Source organism: Mus caroli, unplaced genomic scaffold, assembly GCF_978045245.1.
Source record: "Mus caroli unplaced genomic scaffold, Mus_caroli_1 scaffold_4, whole genome shotgun sequence".
NCBI lineage: Eukaryota > Metazoa > Chordata > Mammalia > Rodentia > Muridae > Mus > Mus caroli.
The window spans coordinates 34,601,345-34,625,334 of record NW_028227259.1 but is presented as its reverse complement, the minus strand read 5'-3'; the positions used below and the strand labels follow the sequence as shown (position 1 = coordinate 34,625,334).

The 23,990-nt window shown below is 51.2% G+C and overlaps 1 protein-coding gene across 1 annotated transcript; it reads right to left on the bottom strand.

The window, feature by feature from the left end:
• Positions 1–840: 840 nt before the first annotated feature.
• On the bottom strand, positions 841–22,747 carry Fosl2 (FOS like 2, AP-1 transcription factor subunit). Its single transcript, XM_021162474.2, has 4 exons — positions 21,779–22,747; positions 11,354–11,605; positions 8,088–8,195; positions 841–5,934 (listed from the first exon to the last, which is right to left on the bottom strand). Exons 1-4 carry the CDS (start codon positions 21,878–21,880, stop codon positions 5,416–5,418), a joined length of 981 nt encoding a protein of 326 aa, XP_021018133.1. The 5' UTR covers positions 21,881–22,747; the 3' UTR covers positions 841–5,415.
• Positions 22,748–23,990: the final 1,243 nt, after the last annotated feature.

Here is a 23,990-nt window from a genome sequence, read left to right as displayed (position 1 = left end):
CTTCCCTGCTATCATTGCCCCTCCCCCACGCACACGGGGAAGAAACCTGAGGCTTTCTCCATCAGTTAGTAGAGGATTTAGCTCCAAAGAACGGCTATGTACCAAGCAGAGCAAATGACATTATTTTTAGGGCTATTTTATTAATAAATGGTAAATAAACCACTGTCATGCACTGTGGACATGAACTAATGATAGCTTTGCCTCTGAGGCCACCAGGATGGAGAGGAAGGCACACATTGCAAGACCTTCCTCAGTCACTCGGGTTTCCTGGTCTACAGAACAACAACCCTGCTCTGCCATGGCTGAACTTCCCACTCTTGACAACCTGTGACTTTCCAAAGAGCCTGGAGATGCTCCTGTCCGTGTGTTTGTGTGCCTCATTGTCAGGGCTCCTTTCTACCGTCCGTCTGTATGACCATGGCAACCTTACAATACATTTAATTGGTCCTTCGAAGATTTCTGGGCTTCCAGAGTTAACCTGTCCCAACAAAACATCCTTAACTTTGACTGGATCACACCTTGGCAGTCCTGACCCAGGATGGGGCGGGGGGGGGGGGGGTGAGGCTCAGATCAGAAAGGCAAAGACAGGAAGGACATGAGGAGCTCTCCCTGCAACCCGAGGTTGAGGTAAGCTTCCTCTCCCTAACTCCACCTACAGGGTGAAAAGGCAGAAAGGAAGAGAAGAAACAGAAATAACTGGGCAGAAGGGGAAGGTGGCGACAGGGAAGGAACCATCACAAGCTCTTTGTTCTTGATTAATTTTATTCTACAAAATGCTACTCAGTGGAAGTAGGAAAGCTAACAAAACAACAACAACAAAAAACATAAAACGAGAACAAACCCGAGGGAAAATAAGTTTTAATATGTTCTTTCCTCCATAGCAGCAAGCTCCTACCAAGCTTTTCTTAGTGCAAATCCTGTAGGCTTGTGTCACATACAGTACACAGAACAACACATCACACCACCATAGATGCTTCCGAGCAGAGATACTCCTCAAAAATTTAAAACTATACAAAGATTTTTGAGCATAAGGTCCTGCCTGGAGAATTCAACTAGAGCGACCCTCCTAGGGCCGTTTCACCGTTACTTTAAAAGTAGGGGACAAAAGGTGCCCAGAAAGGAAATTAAATTCCCCATGGAGCCATAAAACCTTGTACAATCCATTTGCCTCCAGGATCTAATAGCAAATTTCACTCCACATCATTGACATATACCAAATACAGATGCATGAAGCTTGAGTCCCTACTCTATACCAAAATACGATATATACACCTCCCACTGCAAAAGGAATCTGATACCTAGTCTTTATACAAAGTTGAATATTTTCTTCCTCAAAATCAAGTAACCACAAAGTAAAATAAATGGAATATTTTTTTAAAAAAATCATACAGAGAAAGTTAAGTTTTGAGAGACAGGGCCAGGGTCTTTCATTGTCTTCTCTTACAATGTAGATTTCTCAGTAGCCACTGTCCCCACAGGAATGACAATTGATCTTTAAAAACAGAGCCTTTTTAATACAGTTTATACAGCACAAGTCCACAAGTCACTTGAGAAACAAACAAAATAGAGATCGTTATCCTAAGTCAGAACAAGTGGGGGAGAGAGAGCCAGAGAAAGGAGTGGGAACGGAGTACTTTAATGCTATCTGTTTCTATTCAGGCTTGGAACAACACAAAGAAATGTAAACATTTAAAATAAATAATAAAATAAATGTCAATTTCTTCTCCCCTTCCCCTTCCCATACCCTCTGTCAAAATCTGACCCAGCTCCTCCTGAACATGTTGTGAGTACTGGGTCATTACAGACACTTGGTGAGGCGTGGCCAAAACACTAGAAGCAAGAAGAGACACCGACTTAGCAGTAGGATGACCCTTAAAAAAAAAAAAAAAAGCTGTGGAAAGACACAAGCATGCACACACATGAACACACACGCACATGTGTGCACACATATGTGCACACGCAGAAACACACACACACACACCACTGTCAATAAATAGTGAGATGCTGGTTTGAAGATAAATGCTAAGATAACACAAGCACAATGCTGCAAGACCCTTTACTTACAGTTTAAAAAGAAAGTTATACACAGCACATATCCTATTGGTCCACAATTTCTATGAGAACTAAGGTGGCCCCTTCAGCCACCTGAGGAGCACAAGCCAGGTAGGAGGAGTCTGAGGAGGGAGGAGCCTGGGATGGGCTGATGCTGCTGTGGATGAGTCTTTGAGGACCACTAGACTAGAGGCACTCCCACCTGGGAGTCTCTGAAGAAAGCCCTCTCATCCCCAAGAGTTTTTGTTTAGCCATTACTTGGGGGCCTTCTAGAAGGAGATGAACCCTTAGTCCTATCTTAAAAGAGGATAAATATAAAAGTGCCTCATAGTGCCTGGCACACAGTAGGTGCTTATTCTTTTCCTCCCCAGCGAAGCCACATGAATGTCTGCTCAGGGAAGGAAGTCACTGTGAAAGACAAATGGTGACATCTCAAGGAACACTTTTGGTCTCTCAGGAAAGTGAGGGAAAAATGAATCCAGAAGCTTCGAACGTGCCTGCCCCTCTTCCACTGGGAGTTAAGTGGAAGCAAGCAGGGTTCTCTCTCCCTAAAGCCAGAGAAAGCTACAGGTTCTGCTTACTGTAGGCTTTGGAATGTTCCCGTGACTGGCCCCCATGGGCACACTTTGCCTATGAAAGCAGCAGTCTGAGCTCCCTAAAAACTTCCCCCACGAACCAGTTGCTTGGTGTTAGCTCCCAAAATTTCCTAAGCTTCACCTGGGCTCTACTCTTTCCAGTGCCATAGCTGTGCCTAACTAGCCAGCCAGAGAAGGACTGTTCCCACAGAAGCCTGGTGGCCACGACAAAACTGTTTCATGCTAGCTGTTTAAGGATTGCCTGCCCTGTACTAACCCAGAGCTGCTCACAGTCCAACCCAAGTTCATGACAGCGGAGGACACATGTGTGTCTATGAGTACAAAGCCCTCACCTCCCCACCCTCACTGCAGCTGCTCCCTAACCTGGAGGCAGGGAAGGACAAGCAATCTGGGCACCTGACTCTGGAGTGCAGGCATGCATGAGTGACATGTTTGTGACCCAACTTGGACAGTGGGTCAGAAAGAATCGAGCTGAGGTCACACCCAGAGTTTAGGTAGAAATATTCGGCTTCCCCCAAGAAATCTCTGTCTTTGGAAAAGCCAAGAAGTCTTGTAGGACAAAGCAAACAGGCTGGAAGGGAAGGTGACCTCAGAGGCCCGGTTAGCTGGCTGTGCTTTCTGGCCCCGATGTCAACACAGATGAAATCTGAACTGAAAGCCAGACTTGGAGTCTCAGGAGTGTCCAACCAGGGTACCAAGTCCCAGGCCTGTGACCTGGGTTGGGATCCATGCTATGGGCAGAAAGGGGCTTTGGGAAAGGACAGAACAGGGAGGAGCTTCATTTCAGAAATACCCACAGGCATGAGGGAGAGAGCTCCCACTTGGCTTGAGGTGATAAAGCTTCTCATCTGAGACTGCCCAACTCCTCTAGTCCCAGCTCCTCCACTGAATCCACTGTCTTCTGCTTCTAGGGCTCTGAAGCCAGCAAACCACCTTGTGGAGCACTCCCCTGCCCCTAGAGGCTCTGGGAGACCAGAGCAGCAGAGTTAGAGCCAAGGCATACAGGAAAGAACACATTGAGATTATCTCCTTTCTGCCCCCTCTCTACCAAGCCAAGCCTGCTCCTTTCAGCTCTGCTAGGCTGAGCATGCTTCCCACACAGTCCCTGTGTCCTGTGTGTTTCTGCATGCATGTAAGTGTTTATGGGAACTTGGGGTAAGAAGGGCATTGGACTGTGAAGGTGCCCCTTCTCTCTTAAAAATGGGGATAAGCTTGACTCGAATAACAGGGCTTTAGATGGCTGGACAGTGATCTCGAGCAGAAATACTAGGTCAGAGCATTAGCACTAGAAACCAGTTCTAACCAGGCTCCACTTCCATACTTGTGTCAACATGCAGTGGGGACAAAGGGAGAGAAAGGCAGGGGACAGGACTGTGCCCTTGCTGGAGGCTGGGACACCCATGAGAGCGATGGTTCTTCTGTAGTGGAAAGGAATACACACTAGCTTTGATAGGAACCGAACAGACACTCAAAGCCCTAGCAAAACTGGTGGAGACCAACGACTCCCAGAGAGGTGGGCCTGCTGGGTTAGGGGGTCACTCCGGAGTGGGCCAGGAGAATATGAAAGGAAACTCACTGGATTCATCAGTAGCAGAGACCACTGAGAGCAGAGGGCGGCTCCTATACCTCACTGATAGGAGAGCAGCCAGGGGAGGCTAGGTACCTGGGGCTGCTGCGGCTGCCAGAAACCATCTCTACCGCAGACCCCACATCCCATACTCATTAAATATCCACAGGTGATGTCACTATGAGAGTTGGGGATGAGCAGCGCCCAGCTGAGCCTTGGAGTGATGTGTGGCTTCTAGGAAGGAGTGCTTCCCAAGTCTAGAGAGAAGGGTCTGGGGCAGAGGCAGTAATTAAAGAGACGCCCAGCTCAAGACAGGTAAGAAAGGAAGCTCACTAGGACAGCCATGTGGCTTTGTTGGCACAAATCCTGGCTTGGTAATTAGACGTTTTGGCAAACCCAACCTGTGCCCCTGTTGTCGCACTCACACCCTGTCTTCCGGCCAAGCCGATCCTCAAAGAGATGTGCATCTCTGAGACTGGGGAGGAAAGGTCCTTGGCGCATCCCAGTGACGGCAGCTCACCGGCAGAACTCAGGGAGCCCACGGTCTGTAACAACAGCGCACTGGGTGTGTAGGGAGGGAAGTTTCAATAATATTGCACTTTGACTGCCCCTTCGGGACACAGTGGGTGCCCCTTCCGCCCCAGTGGAAGAGTCATCTGCTTCCCCAGCTCCAGAAATAAAAGCGCTTTACTATCTGGACCACCCAGATGAAATGTCATGGCAAATCTTATAAAAACCCAGAGGGAGCAAAACTGAATCTAGGGGAAGGAGGGGAAACCAAAAGGCACTGAGCATGCTTGGTGGGGCAGGAAAGGACACTGTCACTTCAGAGACAACGGATAACAAAGGGACAGAAACCATCCGGGCCAGCTCCAGGGGGCGGGGCTTCAGAAGCGGGGTGGGGGTGGGGTGAGGTGTAGGGGGGTAGCCACAGGCGCGTCTGAGTCCACAAACCAAGTTCTCTGAGGCTTCTCAAGAAAGAGGATTCGCTTTGCTTGCAAGATGAATGAGGGAGGGCGTGTCCCAGGGCTTCTAAGAGATCAACCAGTGTCTCACCACTAAGTCCCACCGGGTGGGTCCCCAGAGCCAGGGGCCCCTTTTTCCCTCAAGGCCCTGGAGTGCTTAAAGGTGCTGGTCCCTGGGAAGGGTGTGGTAAGGATGGACGGGGATTCCTCCAGAGCTGGCCAGAGGAGCACAGGGTTACAGGGCTAGAAGTGTGGGGGAGTTCAAGGAGTCTGATGACTGGTCCCCACTGCTACTGCTTCTGCGGTGAGCCTTGGAGCAGGACTCTGAGGGCGACGCAGGCGACTCCTGCTCCAGGACATTGGGGTAGGTGAAGACAAGGTTTGAAGTGCCTGGAGTGATGGCAGGCGTGGAGGTCACCACGATGGGGGTGTGCAGAGGCTCTTCCCCGTAGAAACCACCCCCGGCGATGCTAATGGGCTTGATGACAGAGCGCTGGGTCTTGTCCATCCCTGCTGAAGAAGAGGGGCTGTCCTCTTCGGGAGGCTCCTGCTTCACCACCACGGGGCCAACAGCACTGCCCGTACCACGCAAGGACTGCAGCCCGGAGGTGGGGGGCGATCGGCGTTCCTCGGGGCTGATTTTGCACACCGGGCCGTGAGCCACCAGCATGAACTCTAGCTTCTCCTTCTCCTTCTGCAGCTCAGCAATCTCTTTCTGCAGCCCAGACTTCTCCTCTTCCAGCTCCTCGGTCTCCTGCAAGGGGAAAGAAGGGTGTGAGGGACAGAGCCTACAGGCTGACCTGAGGGACAAGCCCAGTCCAGGCATGAAAGGGAGATTTGAGGTGTCCTCGGGAGACCTACCACAAGCGTCTCACACACCTGGCCAGAGAGTTAACTGGGTGTGAGTCACATGGTGGCTCATAGTTCTTTACTTCTGAAGGAGCAAAGACGGCTTGTCCAGCAGGTGAATTAACATCTGGAGCTGCTGTAATTGAGAGCTTACTTCATGCCTGTCACTAGGTCACATATTTCACAGATAATCTCATTTAACCCTCTAGAAGTTTCTGAAAGCAGATGTTATCATCCACCCGTTTTGAAGAGGAGGAAACCAAAGTTCAGAGAAGTTTGGTCATTTGCTCAAAGTTACAGAGCTAGCAGAGTTACAGAGCTAGCCCTGAATCTCAGGGCACGTGACTCCAGCTTTTGCATGTTACTGCATTCAACCCTTGTGGTGCCACAGGTTAGACTGGGATACTCATAGCGAAAGGAAGACTCTACTCAATTCTTCTTTACCATCTCAGCCCACCAGTGCACACAGCCTGAGCTGCACAAGAGCAGACCCCCATGACAGCCCTCTACCCCCCCTGAACCCCCCCCTCCTCCCGGGGACGGGACTGAAACAGACAGCACTTGGTTTGTAATAAATGCCCAGGCAATTCCTGCTGGATCTTCCCTCTCTTTAGTTTCTGAAGCTCCCTAAACCAGAGACTCCAAGGAACACATTTAGCTCCACAATGTACCCAATAGAGAGATGACAGACTGACTGTGAGAGCCTGTGGGGATGCTAAGGTCACCAATGGGGGCCTCCGCTCCCCTCCTTAATACAAAGACAGAGCAGCTGTCAGTGCCTGTGGATCAGAATGGTGGGGGTAGGGTGGGAGGGGAAGGTATGGGTCACCAGGCTCCTCCCCACTTTTTCCCTAATGAAGATTCCCATTCACAAATGCAGAGATACAGGCAAGAACTTCATTAAGCACACGACGGTGTATTCCCGAGTGAAGAAAAAAAAAGTTTCCCTCTGTCTCAAGGGTCTGATGAACGTCAGAGGTTCCTGTGGAGGATGTGCCTCAGAGCCTGGGTAGCTGGGTCAGGATGTGGGGGAGGTGGAGAGGTAGGGTGTGAGACTTCTGGGAAGAGGGGAGGACAGTAGGGAGGATTCAGAAGAGGAGATGTTCTGGGCTGGTGGTGAGAGATGCCCTCAGGGAGTCACAAAAGGTCCAGCTCCCCAAAGTATGAAGTATGAGAGAATGCTTAGGTGTGGAGGGCCCTGCTGAGGGAGCCTCCCGCGGTGGACTGAGCACTCCCTGATCTGCCTCATCTGGGAGGAAAAACTTCCAACCCCAGCCCCCAGCCCTACTCTGACAGCCCCATAGGCCATGACGACAAGGATCATGGGACTCACCAAGTACATATTTAACTGAATGTGCCCAAAAGTTGGTACCGGGGCCTGAAGGAAACAGTTTAAGGCAGATAAACTGTACATGGATCAAATACATTCTAAATCTCTCTACTAGCCAGAGGACAATCTCCCAGCTCATCTCCTCTCGCTTTGAAAGCATTCTATCCCAGGAGTCAGCACCGGCTTGGGCCTTCCTCTGCCAGATGCTCAGCCCTTCCTTTAGCCAGACACAGAAGGGAATTACGTGACACTGGTCAGGTAGAGCTTAAAAAGAGCATGGGTCCCCAGGTCTGGGCAATTAGGGAGCATGGGAAAGTGACTCAAAAGGACAGATGAAGCTCTCTGCTCGCCGTAAAGATGGGAAACCTTCCTGCCAATGAAAGGTACGCAAAAGCTCCAAGAAAACGTAATTCAACTAACAGATGACTGGAACCCTCAGAAGGCACATGGGGAGGCCCCAGTGGGTCTGAGGACAGAGTGCGCTCAGGTACTGACGTGAGAAAATGTACTGACCCAGAAGGGGGTCTTCTCTCCAGGCTCACACTCGTGGCGAAGGCCAACTCTCATTCATTCATTCATTCCTCTACCCATTCTCTCCCACCAGCACCCTCTCATTTAGCATAATGTCGACCCATGTCCTTAAAGAAAAAGAAAGGATGTTCCATCTCTCCCGACTCACTCCAGCTCCTAGCCCACCCAGAGTGCTCCCACTGCACCCAGCTCCTCACCGCCTGCAGCTTCTCTGTCAGCTCCCGGCGACGGTTCCGACACTTGGCTGCAGCTAGCTTGTTTCTCTCCCTCCGGATTCGACGCTTCTCCTCCTCCTCAGGAGACAGCTAGAGAGGCCAAGAGTCACGCTCAGAACAGTATGAATGGATCACAGCGTTTTCACAAAGCTGTTCTTTAAGGAATGCAACCTGCTCTTTGAGAGTGTTGCCCGGTTCAGAGGTCCCAGGGCATGGGGCCCCTACTGCATGGCTGCCTGGAGGGAGCCTGTCGCTGGATCTGCCCTGGAAGGTGGTGTTCTATGTTTAAAGGGACAGCAGGTCAGGAGTGGATGAGGGATTCAGGGCCCTGCATCAGGGCAGCATTTGTCTGTCAGCTCTGATTTGGAGCCTCAGCTAGGGAAGATCCCTCCAGCAAGCCAGGTCTGGCCTCACCTGCTGTAGCAGCTTCCTCCAGAGCTGGCTAATTACCCTCCCCCTCCTCCTCTTCCTCCTCCTCCCTTTCTTCCTCCTCCTCCTCCTCAGTCAGCTGCTCCACAAGCCTCATGGCCCACCTGTGATTATGCAGGGTCTCCACACAGGTAAGATGCACCCATGGAGGACACATGTTCTGATGTTCTGTCACCAGCCAGAGGGCCACGGGTACCACTCTATCCCCAACTCCCTCTGCCAACCCGAGTGGCAGTTCCTTACAGGTCTCCTTGAGGTCTCCCTAGGAGTCTGCCAACAGTGCTAGGCTGGGCAAGAGGAAAAGAGCAGTCTAGGCATAAAAGCCTTACTGTGCACCTTTTCTGCTTACATGACAGTGACCTTCTATGTGACATAAGAATCTAAGAGTTGTGGCTGATCTGTACACTACAGGAAGACCCCCCGCAGAGCGACCAGGAACTGGCTCCTGCCCCAGAACTGGTCAGAGACTTGGTCACACACAGTACCAAGAGAGGGCCAAGGGCCAAAGCACAAGAAGGGAAGACCCTCCTGTCAGCCACCAGACACTGATGCATACCTACTGTGTGCCTATGCTCAACTGTGGGCCTAAAAGATTCTAAGTATGATAGGTTCTGAGTTCTGTCTTCAAGGGACCCATGGAGAGAAAAGCCCAAGCCATCCCATAGAAGGAAGTCACCTAGCTGCAGAGCACACCACAAGCAACAAGCCATTTTTGTTAGCTGGGCCCAGATTAGGGCCAGTAGGATGCTGCCTGCCACCCTGTGTGGCTGTAATGACAGAGGCCAAGGCCATTTTACCTACGCTGAGATGACCCCACAGGAGAAAACCTGATCACTTGTTGTACCCAAACCTGTCTTGGTCCAAGGCTTACAAAGTTAGTTAGCAAGAAAGCCTGTGGCCCTGTGGTAGTCTTGGGTTGAGGATTCTTCACAGGCCTCCTCCCCACAGCCTTCTCCCCCACCACAGTCTTTACTGCTGGAGAAAAATTAAATTAAATTAAATTAAAACCACTAAACTCGGCCCCCAGCAGGCCTTCCTCTCACCTCTGTAACATTTAGCCTTAGATGTCTCTCCCTATCTGGGGAGGTGTGGGGCAACTGTGGGTACTGCAACATAGGAAATGTTCCGGGGAGGTGAGATCAACGTGGTTACAGCCTTAGTGTTGTTAACATCACCAGGGACCCACCCACAAGCCACACACGCCCTCCCCACCCTAGGCTCAGGGGAGCCTCCTGGGCAGGCTCTGGAGGAGATCATGAGGCACCAAGCTGACTCTTGGGACAAGCCTTAGGGTAGAGACAGAGGTGGGAGTGGGAACAAGTCACAGACAAGACCCTAGGGCCAGGAACCCAAGAGTCAAGGCTCTAGAATGTGGCTGGCATGGAAGAGATTCTAATATGGTGGTTAGTGGTCCTCTGACCGTCTCTCGCTCTTTCTCTGCCACAGGAGGAAGGATGTGTCCAGATGGCTGGTCTTGAAGCACATCTAGGTGATGTGGCATCACAAACACCCAACTGAAGGTCAAAATGGTGGATCCCAGTCTCTGCTACTAACCCTGTGTAACCCTGGGGCCTTCTCTCTAGGTCTCAGCTTCTTTATCTATGAGCTGGGCTCAGGGGAGAAGTTTGGAGGTACAGTCCTCAACGCCCCTTCCAGGTATAAACTTCTGAATGTAGTGTGAGGCAGACGCAACAGAAAAAGAACGTGAGACACACCACGCTCTTCAATGTCCTCCCAGCCCACAGGGGCCTGGCTGTCACTCAGGATCATGTATATCGTAGAACAATCTGACCTGTCAGCAATATGATGGTTTGATCCAACAGTCATGGCCTTAGCTTGGGAAGTACAACTACAAAGGGCAGTGCTGTCACTGCTACATCACCTGTAACTGTGACCAGGGGAAGCCCCCAGAAGGGGCCTGTAGCTTCCCACACCCATGCATCTGGACTTCAGTGTCTACTACCCATAGTCCCTGGGGGCCCTTCACTGGGGCCCCAATGTCAGCATGGATTATTGGCCATGAGGTCCCACGTTGTCTTCTGGGGAGCAAGGTTGCTGAGGAGGGAGCCTCCAGCCTCTTGTCAGCCCAGTAACTCCGGGCATACTTGGGTCTGCGGGCTCTGGGTCCCTCACTATGCACATGAAGCCATGTTTATTGATACTGGTACTAGGATAGAGTGGACACTGGGGTCCCGGAGTGGAAACAGACAATTTGAAAAGGAGAATGTGCTGCTAACGGTTACCCGTCTCTAGGCTCGCTGTGGCATGGCCTTGTGGGAAGAGCACTGGGGATGGAGTCCAGGCAAGACGGCCTGGGGCTCGGATGCGTTGTCTATGGTGGGAGATGGATGAGATCTTTGAAGGCCTAGATCCTTCCTCAACTCAGTTCTCTCCCAAAGCTGAGCTTGACGAGGAAAACCAAGCAAACCTTCATGGGTGACCTCTCCCCCGCCGCCAACCCCCAGAGCTGAGCGGACTCCTCGGGCCCCCGGCTCCCTATATTTCTGGAGTGTACATTTCAGGAACCGGAAGAGGGCTGCAACTTTGATCTAAAGGCCTGAGACACTGAGGAAGAATGCAAAGCCACATGGGTGACAGCTCTGTCCTATGGCACTTCCCCAGTGGTTCCCCACATAGGCCCAGGACAGGTACTACTACTGTAGGAAGCCATGACAGTTCCCATTCACTGATACTTCACACCGACAAGGTGTTCCCCCCAGACAAGATCTCCCTCAAGCACCAACAGAACACTCCGTGTTCGTGAGCCCCTCTGTCCCCCAGCTACCAACATAGCTCCTCTCCCCCAGTTAGAGGCTTACCTGCTCATCTCTCCTTCTGCGGCCCACGGTGGTACCGATGGTCTTGATCACTCCCGGTCTGGGGAGAGCCATGTGCCCAGGGACTGAAGCCAGGCCTGGCAGGGGACTGTAGGGATGTGAGCGTGGATAGGGATTGGACATGGAGGTGATCACTGTGGGCTGTACCATCCACTGCAGGTCCTGGCTGGTGGTGATGGCGTTGATTGTGGGGATGAAGGCACTGCCCGAGCCAGGCATATCTACCCGGAACTTCTGAAACAAGGAGAAAGACATGACACTGAGCCAAGAAACGGCAGACGAGGACAAGCTGAGCCAGAGCCGAGGCCAAGTGCGGTAGGCTTTGAGGTTAAGGCTTGACAGCAAGGTGAGGACCCAGGTGGGCTTCCCTAGAAAAGTGCCACATAGCCAAACATCAAGCAGATCTTATCCATCTCTGGACTATGTGTCAGATCTGGTCTCTGCCTGGAGTCCTGGAGCCTCCACTCTCAGGGACTCAGGGAGGATGCAGCCATATCCCAAGTGACTTCCAGGACACTTTCAAGGCTGAGCCGCTCACGTTCACCCTGCAGCCCTCCAGGGTACATATCTGCAGGATGTTTCAATGTGGCCTCCTGGGCCTCTGAGTCATCTACCAATTATTCCCCAGGGTACCAGCTCAGGACATGTTTCTTGGAGATTTGCACACCGGTAGATCAAGAGAGATCACTACACGTATACTGTGTCAGCTTGTCACTTTCCAAGGAATTCGTGATGCGCCTTAAAGCCTATCAGATCAAGGTCAAGTTGAGAAGGCCCAGTCCTACCTCTCTGTTTATCAGTGGATGGGACTGTGGCCCGAGAGCCTGACTTTGCAACCAGACTTCCTATTGCTGCTCTTGACCCTGCCCCTTACCCTTCACTGACATCTTGCTTGGAGCAGACAGGTTGTGTCTAACTCCAGCACGGACACATCTATCTTCCCGGGCTCACAGATGTGTCCAAGGGAACACTGGTGCTGGCAGCTCAGAGGTTTCCTGTTGTCTCTTAATTTACATCAGGACCATGTTGCAGAGCCCTGTGGGATATGGGACGCCTTAGATTTAAAATCCAATAAGATAGAGCATCAAAGCACAGCAGATTCAGCCTCAGCTAACTGTTATTGGAGATGATAGGTCAGAGCCTGGGCCCCAGTAGCCCTAACTAGGTAGGCTCCTCACCCACCCCCAGTTGGCCAATTAAACAGTAAGAGGAAAACAGAGAAGGGAGGTTTATTCTACATGATCATATTAAGGAAAGGAACAGAGAGGCCCAGTGACCCCTCTCCTCCAGTCCATCTTCAGGATCAGGACATAAGGTTGATGCTTAATTAGAGAACAAAGGGATGCTTGGCTGAGTAGCCCCAGTCAGGACATGGTCCTGCCCATCACCACAGTCTCCTGCAAGGTATCCTGCAAGGTACTCTGACAGGCTGTCCTACTGTGTGAAGACCCTTTCCTTCTCTCCGCATGAGATTCCTGAGACAAATCCAGTTTCTTGGGGAACATTGTTTCAGTGGCCTGACACCCAAACGGAGGGGCACAAGTGTCTCCCTTTAGAATTGATCCGTCCTGCCAGGATGGCAACAGGTGGCCTTGACTCTTCTCCAGGACATCTCCTGGAAAGTGAGAGGGGCAAAAGGAGGGAGCCCCTCCCACGTCCAGCAGTTCAGGAGAAGGTGGTCTATGGTCCCAGTCCAAAACCTGTCCTCAGGTGATCTTGCAGCTTTGCCCCTAATCTCATGGGTAAAGTGACCGTCATGATAGCTATCCCTTCCAGAATGACAGACACCATGTTAAAGTCCTGCCTAGATTCCCCGACTGGTTCTCCCTCCGAGGTCAGTGCCATATTACCTTCATCTTAAAGGCTGCAGCAGTTGGAGAGAGGTCAAGCCACTTACCCAAGGCCTTACTGCTGCAAAGCAGTAAGATCAGAACCCAAACACAGTTCAACATGGCCAAGACAGGAGCCTCTCCACATGGCACCAAAGATTTCTCTAGCATTTTTTCTTCCTCAAAACCCAGCCCCAAGTGCTAGCTAGAGTCCACCCTGTGCTAAGGATTCCTTCAAGCCTTCCTTCAAGTCATAAATCTTTCTCTTCCATATGACTATCCCCTTCCCCATTTGGTCTATTAATCTACCATCCTCCGTGAAACCAACAACCCGCCCACCAATGCCCCTCTTCTCGCTCCAGGCCCATTAAACTTGGGGGTAGCTAAACTGAAACTTTATCAGACATCTGGGACCAAGGAGGTCCCATAGACTGGTTCCACCCAAAAGGAAATCCTGCTGTCATTAGGCCAGGAGCTATAGTAGCCTCTGCCTGGTCTAGTCAGAGTGACCAAAACTAGAAAAATTGGAAGTGACCACGTTTGCAGTATTTATCCCTGCTGATAACATCATAGGTCCTGGTATGAAGTAAAGTGAAGCCTACACCCCCCCACACACACGCACACACACACATGCACACACACACACACACACACACACACACACACTGTACCTGACAGAGCTGACAGACCATCCTTACATACCATCCTGCCACCACCTGACTCCAGTCTGTGTGGAAGAACAGGAAAGCTGCCCAGTGCAATGGATTCTGGGATTTTTATCAGGGAAGTTGCCCAGTATATAGTGGCTTGTGGCCAGTCTAGCCAGTTCAGTTATACCACTGAAGGCTATAGTAAGTAGGGCTGGTTTTGTTTCAGAACCAAGAGTTGACTGAAAAGAAACAGCTATGCTGGACTTGGTGGTTCAAGATTATAAATCTCCAGCTACCCATGGAGGCTGAAGCAGAAGAATAAGAAAAAACCTCAAGGCCTTAGAGCTACAAAAACGAGTTCAAGACCAGCCTGGACAACTCTATGATAGCCCTGTCTCAAAATATAAAACAGATTAGATTACTTACTTAGCATGCACAAGGCCTTAGGTTCAGTCTTTAGTACTGAGAGGGAGGGGGAGAGAGAAGGGGACACATTTTGTGTGAATCAGGTGTGTGTTTCTCTGGGGCTACTAGAGGAGGCATAAGGGCTATGCTCTGCCCTGAGCCAATCACTGAGGACTCAATTCTGAGACAAAAGAGAACATATTGATTCTGAACTTCCTGCATTGTTTCAGGGATTAAAGCCACAGCTACCGTAATCACGGACTGCAAAGCATGTAAGTGGTTCTCAACCTGGCTAAAAATGTTCTGAGGAGCTTGTAAAACTCACCAACGTCGGAGCATCACCATTAGAGTCTGAAATAATTGTTCAGGGGTGGAGTTCTCTTACAGGTACTTTTTCAGACTCCAAGGAGATTCTATTATAACATGCAACCGGGGCAGGAAAATATTGCCCCAAACAAATGGAAGGCACTACAAAATCATCACCATCGCCACCGCCGCCACTGCCATCAGCATCACGTCACCCCATAATGTAGGTCTGTGTACACTGTACAGGCTAGCTCCTGGGAGAGTTGCCAGCTTCCTACTTCTGGAAACACCCAACTTTGTGTTCTATTGCTCGTCTCCAAGACAGGTCCTCAGATAGAAGGGGTGCCCAGGACAATGGCCTCATGTGACCATCTCCTCCTTGGGGGCAGCTGCCAGCTCTCTTTTTAGGAAAGCATCTAAGAGATCTGCTCATTCCAAAGAACAACAGTGTGCCAGTTTTAGGCTTGGGGAAGGGAGCGGACAACCCAAAGCAAGCTGGAGACTGAGATTCCTCTGGGATGGGCAGGAGCCTCCCAGCTCCTCTCCGGCCCTCAATGCTCATACAGTTTCCCGTAGACACCAGCCAGATTCCTTGCAGCGATGGCTTGGTCTAGACAAAACAAAGCAGCAATAAAAACAAGGCGGGAGGTAATGACTGCCTCTGAATCGCGTGTACACCTTGTTTTAGACAGAGGGTAAGCCATCTGGATAACATGCCGGCTCCAAACTGCAAGAAAAACAATGTCCTGTCCCCAGAGGGGACTGAGCCCTGATAAAGAAGGCTTTTGTCTCCAAAGGAGCCTCTTGGAGAGACGGCACAAAAGTTTCAATTAGATCTGGCAGATGGGTCTTGTCTCAACTCCAAACGTGTTATTCAGAGAGTGGCATTGGGATAAGAGAGAGGAGATAAGGCTAAGTGTCTGTGGTCTCAGAGGTGAACTTGACTAACAGGATCTCCTCCTATGCCAACAGTCGAAGAATGACCCAAATGTCCCATAAAAGGGACATGGAGTCATGATTCCCATGAAGGAGTTCACACTGAAGAGAAAGAAACCAAGACAGCTTTCCGGCTGCAGGGCAATGTTGTGACAGCACCCGGTATTGTGTGGCAGCCATGGGGGGTCAGGGGGGGGGAGAAGAATGTGAGAGGTAACCAGGGACCAAGTTCTCTTGGGGTACATGCCTCTGGAAAGCTCTTCCTTTGAGGACAGGGCTGAAATGTTGGGTGGCTATATGGCATTCCAGCCTGGAAGAGCTTCTAAGTACTAGAAATATTGTGTCTCCCTGTCAACTTTTGGGTAAATGTCTATAAAAGGACCAATGGCCCCCATAGACCTCCCAGAGCCAAATCTGGTGAGCTCTTAAGCTTTCTGGGCCATACCATCTGTGGTGCAACTCTATTCTCCCACTATAGAAGGGAGCATCAGTAGGGAATACATGAGAATCCCTGGGCTCATTAAACTTCACTTACAAATACAGTTTGGTCTCCTAGGCTCAGGTAGGAGGTAAGCAAAAGCCAACTAACCAATCAAACAAACAAACCAAGAGAGATACCCCTCTCATCCAGGAAGCCAAGGGGATGGAAGTCGCTCACCAACTAGGATCTCCACACCCTGAGCAAAAGTTCAAATCCTTACAAGTTGTGTTGTGTGTCTTTGGGGGTTGGGGACTTCAGTGTTAACCAGCAGCATTCTGTGCTTGAGGTGCAATGGGCAGCTCACTCAGTGATGTGCTGTCCATCAGAAACCAACTCAGCAGACCAGAGAAGTCTCACAGCCCAGAAGTTGCTGACTTGGAAAACAGCCTTTCCGGACTCAACAATGAGACCTTGGGTTCAGAAAGAGTCATACCTAGTAGTGTTGCAGAACAAGAGTTTAGACCACCATCCCCTTAGGCTCAAATGGAGGCTCTCCCACAGTCCTGAGCTAGGCAGACAGAGTTTAAACAGAGCTCAGACTTGCTGTTCTTGACCCGTCCTCTTGGGCAGGTCCTTCTTGGATCCTAATTATGCAAGACATGAACCTGTGGACCCTGCTGCTATGCCAGGCAGGCAGGCAGGCAGGCCATCTAGGAAGGAACTGGCCTATCTCCTTTCTATAGCCTTGGCTAGGGAAATCCAACATCCCAGCAGACTAGCTGGGGAGAGAGGGGGTAAAAGGCATGTTCTCTTCACACTTCTTAGGCCCAGCATCAATATCAGGCAAGTGTGTGTTCACTGGACCACACACGAGGGCCTTCCAAAGCCTCTCGCATAGCATTACATTGGCCGTCATTGTGACCTCTGGCCTTTCTCCTCTGAGGAAAAACCATTTATGTCACAATGGAAATTGCTGCTAATAACCCAAAATTTCCAAACTTTTATACTATACACATTATCACAGAGGGCCTGCCCAACACCAGTCTCTTCTCTGTCTCAGCTTCATTTAAAAGAAGCAGTCTAGCCTGTGACACTTCACTGCCAGGATGAAGGAAAGCAAGAAACAGAAAGAAAGGAGGGGCAGAGCCCCCTGAGGGGTTATCCCCAGGTTACTCCGGTCCCCTGCTCTTTCTGGTGAGAGTCCCACTCCTGAATGGGAAAATTCCTCCTCTCACTCATCCCCTGAGTTCTGCAGTCAATCAGACCAGGGTTGCCCACCCCCTATTCCATGTCTTCCTTGATTCTTGTCTAATCATACGAGACATGAACGAGACGGTAGCCTGCTCCCATGGGAGGGCGGGTGGTCTGTCACCTCTTAAAGAACGGCTGGAAAGGAAGCCTAGTGACATCGGCCACTTGTCAAGGCTGATTCAGCTTTGTTACTGGCTCAGAGGGTCAAGTTACCAAGAGGGATTGGGACAGATATGTAGACCTCAAGCAGAACAGCTGACATTATTTGATCTGCTGAGGTCACAACTCAACACACAATAGAGACGAACCACGTCCACCCAGCAGTGAGGCTAATTTTTTCCCTTTCAACACATAAACCGGAATCTGTGTAACTAAGGGAAAAAATGTCCAAGGCATAAACACAAAGATGCTGTCAGCAAGGGGCCATTTTATGAGCTTTGAATCCAAATGGACGCTGGAGACCGAGACCTACGAGACTTGGGGGGTCTCACCAGTCTGTCCATTCAGACTTCATGTGTCAGACTTAATTCCAAAGACCTTTTGGTAATTTTCAAATATCAAATTCACCATTCAAGGGAAGATTTGTTGGCAGGGAGAATTTTCTATATGCACTGAAAACAATAAAAAACAAAACAAAAACCCAGTATTGCAACGCCTTTGAGAACAGCAATCTCAGCATTCAACGAAGCATATAGTCCAGCAAGGGAGGAGGTGATGTCGATGATGATGATGATGGTTTATGTGATTTAGGTGTGTAGGCTCTGGTGTGTTTGTAGTAAGAAAAAACAAACTAACAAACACACACACACACAAACACCTCAAGCCCTCAAATTTTATATTCAATGTGAATAATAAGACAGGCAGAAATACAATAATGGAAATGTACTCAGGGTTTTGGAAAGGAAAATTCAACCGCCTCTCAGACAGTTTATGACTGCTATTTCACCCCATGGTGGTGAGAAACTGGGCACCTCCTCCAGGAGGAATTCGCAGAACAGATACATTCCTGGGATAACACTGCATGATCCAAATCTACAACATCTGTAAGATCACAAAAAACAAAGAGAGAAAGACCACCAATTCGCATCTCTCCCTTCTCCAACATTCCCCACACAAGCAGATGGGGAAAACAATCCTTGGGTATTTGAAAACACCATGGGCTGGGGGCGGGGTGTTGGGGGGGGAGGCAACTCATGAGCAAGAAAAAAAGCACTCTTTTATTCCAACCGGGCTTTATTTAAAAAAAAAAAAAAGATTTTTTTCTTAAACTCAGTTTTAATTCAAGTCATTTGTAGTTAGTTATTGTTCAATATATGACATTTGTTTGCCTTAAATAAGAAGAAAAATCCTAAGAATTTGGAAAACTAATGAGGTTTAACACTCTTGAGATTGGAAAAATACATTCTCAGGATAGTTCTTCCAAAAATGTCCTGTAGGGGGCACTAGAGGGGTACAGTTGAGGCTGACTTGGGAAATCACAGTCATTTCTGGTAAAAGTTGTTTGATGTGAGGAATGTCCCAGCCTGGTACAGTTGGCAAAAGTTCACTCTGGGGAATTTTGTGTGTGTGTGTGTGTGTGTGTGTGTGTGTGTGTGTGTGTGTGTGTGTGTGTATGTATGCGCGCACACGCGTCCGCCTGTTGGGAGAATGTGGCAGGGGGGAAAAGTTGGCCTGATGGTCCCTGATCCAGAGGAAATGCCCTTGACTCACTCTCACAAGTCATCGGAACAGATAGCTGCCTTGGAAAAGTTCCGTGTCTTGTTTTGTTTTGTTTTTCATTTGAAGGGGGCCTGGCTGAAGAAAACAAGTTATGAAATGACCTATGTTTGTGTAACTGGCTGGATTGCGTAATGCCAGGGCCCTGAAACCGTAACAGCCAAGGAGCAAGGCACAGCATATATCTGGAGGTGTTGTCCCAGGAAAAAGAAAATCACAGCAACAAAGCACACTCTAGGAGGAAGAGGTGCATCCACCTAGCTCCAAAAAATTAAATTGCCAGCGATTAACCTTTGAGATTGAGATTATAGCTACAACAGGAAATAGTTTTCGTGTTTCGAGTTCCTGCCATAGACACAAGCAGAGGTCTTAACAAAGAGCTGTCTGCCTCCCACCCCACAGGTCAGTGGGAAAGTACTAAGTACTTAGTACTAAGACGCAGTATTAAGACCTTATGAAGCTAGATGTGGGGGAGGGGGTCCGGGGGGGAGTGCCAGGCAGCAAATTTATGGGGGATACAGGACCCCACAAACAAGGAAAACAGGGGAAAAATAGTATCCACTTGCACAAGGGAAAACCAGGAACTTCTCACAAGTTCCACTGATTGGATTGGTCCACTGTGCAGTCATAAAGGAGGAAGGCCCGGTCACTAACTGCCAGGAAAGCTTCCCCATGCAGAGGGCTGGGAGCAGAGCTGATTACAGACTTTATCTGGCATGTAATAAAGTTACCTTGAGCCCAGATTGGGGTGGGGTAGCTGCACAGACTTGGGAAGTAACAAAAACAGCCTATCACTGGGACCACAGAACAGTTTTATAGACAGCCAGATCAGGGAGGGGGAAGCCTTCCCCCTGCTCCTCATCTCCTACCCACCGCCCCGACAAGGCTGAGAGTTGGCTTAGGTGGCATTACCTTGCCAATCCCTCTAGTTTGAAAGACTTCTTGCTCATAAGGCTGAGCAGAATAGGCAGCTATACCTGAGAATCCCATGCACTGGTTGCTGCTAATTGCAAAATCCTCATGTGTTACAGCATGCTAGGAATTAGCCAACAGCTGCTTTTTGCTTGGGTAATGAGGCCCTATTACACACTGCTGGACGGAGCTCTCTTCCTTCATCCGAGCATCGGTTTCCTGTCTGATTTGCTTCCAAAACAGGGAATTGCCTCCACTCACATCCTGGGCTCAAAGCCCTAGTGACACAGATTATTCAGTTGGGGCACTGATGTCCGGTCTGACTTCCCATCCAGGCCCCAGAGTCTGAGCAAAGCCAGGCAGGGAGATTGTACTGTCAGTGCTCACTGTCTTGGTCTCATTAGTGGAAGAAACAGAAACGCAAAGCTTCTATGTTGGTTGGAAAGGAGAGGTCCATGGGGTGGGGTTATTGGATTGGAAAGTAGGGGACAACAGGTATAAAGGACTCTAAACCCACTGATGAGTAATGTTTGGGTTCAACCCAAAACACCAAATGTACTGGGATGCAAACATAAGCGACTACTTCTCAGGTATGATTTGGGTGTTCAGTAGTAAGTGAGGGTCCACTGACTGGACCCTCAATGCTCAGACCAGGCTGTCTACAGTGGGTGCTTAGTAGGTCTGGGGCTTGGGAGGTGCTAGACACAGAAAAGTCATTTAGAAGGACTCCCCAGACATGGAACATTATTTTGAGAGAGGTGCCCCTCTTGTCAGGTTACAAAGAAAGCCATATTTTTATTATATTTCCCAGCTCAGTCCGCCCTTCCCTGGAAGACCCCTGACCTCCTATCCGGTTGACTCTAAAGGTCAAAGTCAAGGCCATAGCTATCCATAGCTTACGGAGTAACTCTGGCTGCAGCCAGCTTGGCTAGGAACTCTCAGATGCTGGCCGAAGTGGGCTTCAGGTGGCAGAGGACCTTTTGAGTTCATGCAATTCCCTCACAAGATCGTGTTTGTGGTTCTTGCGGCACAGGTCAGGTACCCTACCACCCTCACCGCCCCACCAATACCTGTCTGGTACCTACAAAGACATAGATTACAGGCACAATCCTTCAGTGCAAACCAGTCTGGCTGCTTTAGAAAGAGATGTTTTTCTACTTCTAAATCCACTCAGGAGCCCAAGCGATGTGTCTCATTCTCCCACTTCTCTCTGACAGCTTCTTTGCCCCAGGTACCCCCAAGCCCCTCAAAGTTCTGCTCCGGGGGAAGTACAGACTCCTGCCCAACCCTTACCGGAAGCTGGAGGGGGGGTGTCACAGGAGGTGTCAAGGGCCAATCAAAGCCAGCTTCTTCCTTCCTGACCTTCGCACCTAATTCCCAGGGGCAACCCTCGTCCTCACTCCCAATCACTTGAAGGAGCCCAGCTTTGTTTTTGAGTCCCCAGTCCCTTTCAGAAAACAGCTAAGACCGAAGAATAACAGAAGAAGAAAGGGTTAAAAAGCCTTCCCCCGCGGCCCCCCCCCCGTAGGGTCCTTGACGGCTGGGAGGGGCTTAGGGGGCGCAAAAATTTTCTTGCCTATCCACTACCTAGAAAGAGGAACGTGAAAAGGGAGGGCGAGCGGCTCGGAAGGAGGCAACAGGCTTCCCGGAGGGGACCTGTAATTTCAAGAGCTTTTCTGGAAAATTAAGTACGAAAAGGGGGAGAGGGTGTCGTTGGCTCTTCAAGCCCACTCTCCATTTGCTTAAAAAAAAAAAAAGAAAGAAAGAAAGAAAAGAAAAAGAAAAGTGGAGGGTGGGTAGGGCGGAACAGGAAAAAAAAAGAAAGAAAGAAAGAAAAAGAAACCCACAACTTACAGCGGTGAAGTATTTTTCTAGCCTGGCTAGGAAAGGGAAAAGAAGGAGGTTGGGGGTGGAGGCAGTGGGAACAAGAAGAGGGTAGGAGTCTGCCCGCGCCGCCAGGTGCACCCCGGCCCGCACGTACCTGCTGGCCGCCGCCACCGCTGGAGTAGGACTCGGCGTGCGCAGGAGAGCCGCTGCTGCCCCGGGACGAGGTGTCAAAGTTCCCGGGATAATCCTGGTACATGATCCGCGGTGGGGGCCGGAGAGGAAACAGGGTGGTTTTTTTCCCCGCCCTCGCCGCGGCCGCGCACAGTCTGCTGCGCGCTCGCTGGTCCACCGGCCCGGCCACGGGCTGGGCTTTTCGCTCCCGGGATGTCCCCTAACCAAAGCAGACAGGAGGCAGCGACACTCGGGAAGTGACCCCCCCGATCGCCGCGCACCGCACTTCGTTTCTGCTCTGCAAGCTCCGCGGAACCGGTTGTCCACCGAGTCCCTCCCTCTAAAAAGTCGGCGCGTCCCTCGGTCCCTCCCCTGCGCGCGCCCTTCCGCCCCCGCGCGCAGCCGGAGCTCTGCCGGGACCCACGGGCTGGAGAAAAATGGGCAACGCGAAAAGACTAGGAGCCCCGCGGGTGTCGCTTGGCAGCTCTGGGGGACTCCCTCCCCGATCTCTCAGGGCGCCAAAAAGGCGAAAAAGAAAAGCTGCCGGTTGGGAGAAACTTCTGTTTCCTCCTTTTAGAAAAGGAGCCCGAGAATAAACTTCCTGTGGCCAACTCGCCGCCTGAGTTTCCCGGCGACTCGGACACTTGACTTAGGACAAGGCGGTGAGCGCCGGTCCAGCGGCCCCGATCGCGCCGGTGGGACAGCGCCCGTGGGATTCTAGGCTGAGCGGTGCTGAGAGGGACGTGGCTCCGCGTCGCAGTGACCTGCACCCCGTGCCGGCTCCAGGACCTGCCAAGCCTCGCGCTTCTCGCCTCGCTTCGCCCTCCCCTCTCTCCCCCTCTTTCTTGCGCTCGCTCTCTTTCTCTCTCTCTGTCCCTGCCGAGCGCCGCTCACTGTCTCGCTCCGAGCCCCTGCGCTCTGCCCGAGATGAGTCACTACAATGGCACGAGTTCAACTCCACACTCTTTATTCTCCAGCCCCGCACCATGTGGATCCACTCACGTCAACCTTAGACTCCACCTTGCTGGGAGGAGCACTCGAGGCGGCGGGGGAGGAGGCCTGGGACAAGGAGGAGGAGGAAGAGGCGCGGGAGGGGAGGGGAGAAGGCGGGCGCGGCGCTCCCTTCCCGGCCTCGCTCGCGGTCGCGCTGACGCCAGCCGCGTACCCCGCGCGAGGAAGGCGGGAGGCGGGGAGGGTGGGAGAGCGGGGCCCTCGCACTACGGGGGCGCCGAGGCCGCCCGCGTTCTTGCCGAACTCCTCCACCCCCCTGGGGCGCAGCGCCCTTGGTCTGTTCCATTGGCGCACGTTGCCAAAGATGGTCATTTGCGTTAGAGGACGCGAGTGCGGGTTTCCTCGCCTTCGGGTGACGTGGAGGGAGAGGGATTCCCTCGCCTGCTCCCGACTGCGCCCTGGCCTCCCCACCTCCTCCCCTCCATCCACAACCAAAAGGAAGGGGCGCGGGGCGGGGCCCCGAAAGCGGCCGCGCAGGCCTGGGCTCCGGTTTTAGAGAAGGGGGAAAAAAAATCGCAGCCCTGAAGACGAGACGGGCGGCTCAGTGCGGCGCCACCGCGAGGCCGAGAGCCCGGCGCACAGAGCAGCTCGCGGGGAGGGCGCGGCCGTGCGCAGTCGTCCGCACCCTCAGCGGCGCCGCCCGGTACAGCGGGAGTCCTGGGCGCACCGGGCATCCGCGCCACCCTGCGGCCGGGTCTTGGCGGGGTGCGGCGCGGCGTCGCCAGGCGGGGCTGACCGCTGCCCACTGCTTCCCCTTTTTGTGTGCGTGTGTGTGTGTGTGTGTGTGTGTGTGTGCGCGCTTGCTTGCTTGCTTGTTTTTTTTCTTTTTAAAATTTATTTTATTTTGGCCTTCCAATTAACTTGCTTAGAAGTAGTATTGAAGACGAAATTAGCCAGTTAGACATTCGGGAGTCCTCTGTGCTACACAGTTATGACGCATGTAATAGTAGTAACCAGGTCTTAAAAGCAAATCGGGTTGTTTTTTTTTTTTTTTTTTAAATAAATAAATAAATAAATAGGGCCCGAGGGGTGTGCCCCAAGTTGCCTTGAACTGTTTTGGAGCAAAGTTCAGGGCGCGCGTGGCCGGACTCCTGGCTCTTCCCGCCTTGATGGGTGGGGTGGCACTCAGGGTAAAGAGCGCAGGCCTTGGAGTATGAACGCCAGGCTCTGCTATTTACGAGCTG

What these genes read in the sequence shown, in the direction of transcription:
- Fosl2 (XM_021162474.2), bottom strand. Translation starts at nt 21,880, where the DNA reads ATGTACCAGGATTATCCCGGGAACTTTGACACCTCGTCCCGGGGCAGC. An exon ending in GCGGTGGCGGCGGCCAGCAG is followed by an intron (nt 11,606 to 21,778) that starts GTACGTGCGGGC and finishes TCCTTGTTTCAG; the next exon opens with AAGTTCCGGGTAGATATGCC. An exon ending in GCAGAAGGAGAGATGAGCAG is followed by an intron (nt 8,196 to 11,353) that starts GTAAGCCTCTAA and finishes TGGCCTCTCTAG; the next exon opens with CTGTCTCCTGAGGAGGAGGA.